At 57.4% G+C, this 6,687-nt stretch overlaps 1 protein-coding gene across 1 annotated transcript; it reads right to left on the reverse strand.

Annotated features, from left to right (window-relative positions):
* Positions 1 to 585: 585 nt before the first annotated feature.
* On the reverse strand, positions 586 to 6,687 carry SNAI3 (snail family transcriptional repressor 3; the record flags this gene model as incomplete). Its single annotated transcript, XM_081106863.1, has 3 exons — positions 586 to 1,403; positions 3,235 to 3,843; positions 6,519 to 6,687. The coding sequence occupies 3 exons, from the start codon at positions 6,685 to 6,687 to the stop codon at positions 1,222 to 1,224; spliced, it is 960 nt and encodes a 319-aa protein (XP_080962989.1). The 3' UTR covers positions 586 to 1,221.

Consider the following 6,687-nt stretch of genomic DNA (forward strand, 5'->3'; position numbering starts at 1 on the left):
TTGTGTGTCCAGGGTGGGGTCAAAGGTCTGGGCCACTCACTCAGGTCACAGATGCCTGCAGCCTCAAGAGAGGGTGTGCAGAACAAAGGTGACAGTAGTGAGCAGGCGTGGAGACACGGCCCTGGGTGAGGTGGCACAGTGAAGACATCCTTGTGGTGATCGCGGAGAGGTGTGCACATACAGCGAGGTTCTCTCTCCTAACTTAGACCGTGGGGGAAATGGCGCCCAGCCATGCCACGCTCACAGCCCACCCCGCCCTTTCTTCTGGCCTCCGTTTCCTCACACTTCTCTTGCAAGCCCTCACTCATCCCCAGCCCGAGCTCATGCCCCTCAGTCATTCCACCGTTGGATACTGTTCCATCACTCGTCTCTTTCTTCCAGAAGACACCGCTGTTCACCTGGACCCTGCCTCCTGCAGCCTCACTCCCCGTCCCGAAACAACATCACAGCTCGATGCCCTGATCCCTATTCTCCTCCTCTGTGGCCAGGGATCTGGCTGCCTCTGGATAACTTCTCAGAACTCAGGCTCCTCCACCGACGCGGGGGACCGGGAACACGCAGAACCTCAGAGGACATAACAGGCCTGAGCACATGGACTCTTTATTGCCCCACGATGTGGATGGGGGCCTAGCTGCCTGTCCCCCTGGTGCTGCTCCACCTTAGGGACAGCCTAGTGAGATGGGGAGGGTGCGTGGCCCAAATCCCAAGCCAAAGGCAGAGGGAGGTGGGCCTTGAGGTAGCTCCGCCCATGCAGGCTGGACTGTGCATGCGCTCGCACAAGTCAGACTGTTCACGAGGAGCTGCGGAGAGATCCAAGGGCAGCTCCATTCGTCGTCTTAATGGCAGGCATGGTCCATGCTGGCGACAGGCCCCCAGCAGCCTTTCACTCTTAGAGAGACAGAAGCTGAAACCAGGGCAGGTGGAAAACAAAACAGCGGTTCTTGTTTTGTTGAAAGTCGTCCCCTCTGAGTGGGCAGAGGGGGGCAGGAGACCTCCACGGGCCCTCGCTCGTCCTGACGGCCCGCTGGGCTGCTCTGGTTCAGAACAGATGCAGGTGGTGGGCAGGGGACGCGCCTGAGAGTGGGAGGCTGAGCTCCTGCCCTCCCGGCCTGTCTAGCTCCTCCGAGCACACCAGGCAGCACGAGGCTGCCAAGAGGGTCGCCAGCCATGGTGTCTCTGGGGTGAGGTCTTGTCCCTCCGACAGCACCAAACCCATGCCTCTCAGGGACCGGGGCAGCAGCCAGACTCCTCATGCCTCACCAAGAGCGACATGCGGGAGAAGGTCTTGGCGCAGCTCTTGCACTGGTATTTCTTGGTGTCAGAGTGTGTCTGCAGGTGCGCCCGGAGGTTTGAGCGGTCGGCAAAGGCCCTGCTGCAGTGGGAGCAGGCATAAGGCTTCTCACCTGGGGGAGGGAGAGGGGAAGGCAGGTGAGTGACTATCTGGGGTGTCCTGGGAAGACACCCCAGGGTTCCAGTGCCTCTGTTTATAAATGAGTAACTCCAAATGCTTACTCAATTCCAGTTCATTTATCTTCATCACCCCCTCTTTAGGGCAGAGTGAAAGGAGCCCTAGCCCCTGACCCAGGAGGAGGCACTAAGGCCAAGAGGCCACACAAGCGCCCAAGGCTGGGGCTGCTGGAGGTTGGGCGGAACGATATACCTCACCCTTCCGAAGAGCCAAGGTCCACACTGCTCTTTGCTCATCTCCCGCAGCTGCTAGATCTTTCTGTTTCTGTCAGAGCTCTCCTGGGGCCTGTGCCACCCAGATCTGGACGTGAGAAGCACGGCACCTTCTGGCAGCTGTGCCACCCACTGAAAGCCAGTGGTGGAGACCAGCGAGGCTGCCGCAGAAGGCGGGCTGGAAGGAGTAAGCCCTCCTGCACAGGAGGCAGGCATTTAGGAAGGGCTAACATCCTGTATCCTCCAGGCCTACTGTTGGAACCTTGGCCCCTGGGATGGTTCTGAAAAGTGCAAAAAGAAGGGTCATTGAGAGTCACCTCCTCTCTGCTCGTGAAGAGCAGCTTCCAGTCCTGCAGCCCTACAGAGTCCTGAGCGCCACCAGCCTGCAGTCCCCCCTGCCCGACACCCGGGCACACTCCCAGCCAGCCAGCCTCCGGCGGGGACTCCCACCCTCCTGGCTCCCAGAACAAAAGCACCGAGCCTCTGAGATGTGTGCCATCCTCAGCGAAGGGTCAAGGAAAACGGCTCCTTTCCAGCCTCCACCCCGGTGTGGCTCAGAAGATTCTAGTTATGGGGGGCCGCCTCAGCCACTGGCTGCCCCTGTACAGAGCAGGCCCCTCCCGCTCGTTCTGGCAGTGTATTGTAATCTACGGCATGAAAAGCTGAGGCTCTTAGGTCGCCTTCCACTCCCTGCCCATGTCCTTTCCTTCCTGTTTCTGTCTTTGTCTTATCTCCACAACTGCCCTTCTCTCCTCCATTTCCTATGGGCTCCTGGCCACCCTCTCACCCACGGACAGGTTTGCTCCAGCTCCCCAAATTCCAAGTGAAGTCCCAGCTGTCGTCTCTGCCCTTCAGATAGATAGGCTGTGATGCCCAGGTTCTTACTCCCAGCCCAAGCCTTTCTGGCTCCCTTCTCCTCCTGTTCCAGAATTCTAGAAGGCCATGGAATGTAAGAAATCAGGTCCCGCTGAAGGCCGTGCATTCTACGCTTTGCTGGGCATTATGGGTTGAATTGTGTCCTCCAAAAAGGAGTCGTCCCCGTCCTAAACCGGTATTTGGACATAGCGGCTTTGCCGATGCCATCAGGTTAAGATGGGGTCACACTGCAGTTTGTGGGCCCTGATTCAATGTGACTGGTGCCCTTATGACAAGAGGGAGATTTGGACACAGACGCACAGGGAGGAGAGGCCACGTGAGGTCGGAAGAGGAGGTTGGAGTGATGTGGCCACAGCCAAGATCTGCCTGGAGCCCCAGGATCTGGAAGAGGCAGGAAGGGCTCTCCTCTAGAGCCTTTGGAGGGAGGCAACCCTGGAACACCTGGGCTTTGGGCTTCTGGCCTCCGGACAGCGGGCGGGGGCGTTGCTGATGTCTTGAGGCCCCTCCCCCAAGATTGTGGGACTTTGTTCTGCAGCCCCAAGACACAAATCCACAGGAGAGCCAAAGCTGTGAGAATGTCCGTCTTCTTGGCCATAAAATTGCCCCACTCCTCTTTCTAACCTCCAGATCCCACTCCCGCCCCACCCAGACCCCTCTGTGGACCCGTCGCTGTCCTACCTGTGTGGGTCCGGATGTGGCCCTGGAGCAGCCAGGGCCTGGAGAAGGCCTTGCCACAGATGGCGCAAATGCAGGGCAGTGTGTGCGTGCGGATGTGCATTTTGAGGGCCCCCAGGCTGGAGTACTCCTTGTCACAATACTTGCAGGTGAAGCAGCGCTGAGCCTGCAGGTGGCAGTGCAGCTGCCGGTGCCTGGCCAGCCCAGCCAGTGTGTGGTAGAGCTTGTGGCAATGGATGCACTGGAAGCCACCTGGGGCACAGGGGGCCTGCTCAGCCCCCAGCAGTCTATCTGGAGGCTGGTCCCCTTCTGGGCCTAGAATTGGGGGCCACCGTGTGGGCAGAACCAGCAGTGGGGGCAGATTGAGGTGGCTCAGGCTGTCTTTGAGGGGTATGCTGGGAGCCCGGCCAGCACAAGGGTCCATCAGGCTGACTTCCAAGGGATCTGGCTCAGAGGTCCCCCGAGCTTCTGGGAGGGGCAGGGAGATGCAGGTGACGACAGAGGTGTGGTCCCAGTGCTGGGCAGGGTCAGCAGAAATGGGAGGGGCTGCCCTGTCTGGGAGAAGGAGGGGCACCATCAGCCCCCCACAGGCAGAACAGGAGCCATTGATTTCTAGAAGGGCAGAAAGAGAGAGAATGGAAAGGTGAAGACTCAGTCCCAAAGTGTTGTGTTCTCTTCCATCTTGGGTCTAATTTTAAGCCTACCTTCTAAGCCAAGCATGTCAAACTCAAAGGCTAACATGGGCCAAATAAACGAGGCATGTGGCCCATGGGCTCTGAGTTTGACATGCTTGCTCTAGGCCAGCCGTGGGCAAACTACGGCCCGCAGGGCGGATCCGGCCCGTTTGGAATGAATAAAACTATTGAAAAAAAGACCGTACCCTTTTATGTAATGATGTTTACTTTGAATTTATATTAGCTCACACAAACACTCCATCCATGCTTTTGTTCCGGCCCTCCGGTCCAGTTTAAGAACCCATTGTGGCCCTCGAGTCAAAAAGTTTGCCCACCCCTGCTCTAGGCTCTCAGAAACTTGGCATGAAGGGAAAGGCCTGAAAGATGGAGGGGTCAGCTGGGGAAGTGACGATGGCCCAGGAGTCTAGAGGAGGAATCTGTTTCTCTTTAAGAACAAAAATAAAGAAATATCTTACAGCAGCGGTTCTCAAACTGTGGGTCATGACCCCTTTGGCGGTCGAACGACCCTTTCACAGGGGTCGCCTAAGACCATCCTGCATACCAGATATTTACATTACGATTTATAACAGTAGCAACATTATGAAGTAGTTATGAAGTAGCCAAGAAAATAATTTTATGGTTGGGTCACAACATGAGGAACTGTATTTAAAGGGCCAGAAGGTTGAGAACCACTGCCTTACAGAATCCCAAAACAGCCTTCATGGGGCCAAGGAAGACTCCCTCACTGCCGGGCAGGGTGGATCCTCTCTCTGAGTCCCTTTCCACCTCAGGACCAGCTCACAGTGCATCCCCCAGGCTGCCACGCAGCATGAGTTCAGAGCCCTTGGCAGCAGGCCGCCATGTAGACAGGCAGCCTCCGGCCACCTTCTGATTACTCCTCAACACCCTGACAGGGTGCACGCAGCCTCCTGCCACGTCTCCTGGTCCAGAGAAGCTGTCCTCTGACCTCAGCCTGTTGCTCCTGTGTTTGGGGGCCAGCGTGCCCCACTCTTGACCCAGAATGGTGGGCCCCCAAAGTAAACAGGTTAGTTAGTAGGTGAGAGTTACATTCTGCATCTCCCCAAAGCTCAAATCTCTAATGTGTTGAAATGAATCCCTGGCCCCGATTGAGAGAGGAGGGGTGGGGGAGCGGAACAGAGAGAGCTAATGGGCTGCCAGGCTGTTCTCGGACAGTCCTCCACTGGGCCTTGCAGAGTTGCCCAGATTTGCCCATTCAAATAGCGAAGGGGGTGCACTGTATGACTGAACTCTACACAATGGTCTTTAAAGTTTTAAAATTATGGCCCAAGTAAATTCAAGTTTCCGTCATATATGCCTGAAACAAAACTGTCCTTTATCTGAAGCACCACACTTTGATGGTTTCTATTCTGTTTTATTTTTTTAAATCAAGCCCGGCCGGTTTTGAGCATTGACATATGAACCAGGAGGTCTCGGCTTGATTTCTGGTCAGGGCACATGCCTGGGTTGCAGGCTCGATCCCCAGTAGGGGATGTGCATGAGGCAGCCAATCGATGATTCTCTCTCATCATGGATGTTTCTCTCTCCCTCTCCCTTCTTCTCTGAAATCAATAAAAACAAATTTAAAAAACAAACCAAAAACCCCTGTCCCATAGTGTGTATAACAGTAAACACTACCGAATGTAAAAGACCTGCCTGATCTCTGCGATTAGGAAGTTCTTTAAAAAAAAAAAAAAAAAAAAATCGCCTGTGGTGACTCTCCTTTGGTTTCAGGACCCCGAAGTGAGGCTCCCGGTCCTGAAAGGCGCCCCCTGGTGGCATCCGTGCCTCGGTACTGGTCAGAGACTCCCCACGCTGGGTTCTGAGAGCTCTAAGGCTCTGAGGTGCCCTGGCCCCCACAGTGTCCCCGCTTCCCCTCTCCCACTTCCCCTCTGAGTCGCCAAGCAGTCTCCCAGGAGGTCTTGCCCCAAGAAGCTGATGAGCTGGGGGAACAGCTCTAACCACTCTGGAGGCCTTTGCCCTGGGACCTCCCCGTGCCCCTCTGCCCAGTGGGTCCTGGACTCCCACCTCCCGACCGCGCCTCCCGGGGAGAGGAGGGCAGCCTCTTAGCCCAGCCTGCCCTGGGCAACCTCCACTGGGGTAAGGAGAGGCGGAGGTAGACCCTCAGGAGGGGTAAGGAGGCACGAGAGGAGCCCTTGGGACGCGGGACGAGCTGGGCCTTGGCACCACCGAGCCCACCCATGGTCACTCTTCCCGGCCCCTGCGGCCACCACCCACGCCAGGATGTTCCCCCGGAGACCTTGGATGGCAGCCCCAGGTGGCCTCTGAGTCTCCACCATCCCTGGGACCCCCTCCCAAAGCTCCTGCCCCACGGGTTCTCTCATCTGGGATGGGCGCGCCGGGCCATAGGGGGAGAGCCCAGAGTGATTGGGAACCTAGAAACGTCTCTAAGTGGGGAGAGAAGCTCTACTCGCTCCGCTGGACTCAACAACCTCCCTCCCTCCAGCCTTGCTGGTGAGCTACCGCCTCTCCTCCTCACCTGGGACAGATGTCACCCGCTCCCAGGGGCCTCCCCCTCCTGCCCCGCGGGAGCCTGAGCCCTGCGCAGGGGCTGGGGAGCCCGGCAGCCCCTACCTCTCTGAGTCTCCAGCTCCCCGTAGTTGGGGACCCTGTGGCTGGAGTGCGTTTTCACCAGGAAGGAGCGCGGCATGGTTCCTCGCGGGTGCAGGTCCCGCTTGCGAATCCACAGAAGGCGGGTCCGCAGCGCCGCGGCAGGTGCGGGCAGGGTCAGACTCATTAGCAT

Source organism: Myotis nattereri, assembly GCF_964212035.1.
Source record: "Myotis nattereri genome assembly, chromosome: 15".
NCBI lineage: Eukaryota > Metazoa > Chordata > Mammalia > Chiroptera > Vespertilionidae > Myotis > Myotis nattereri.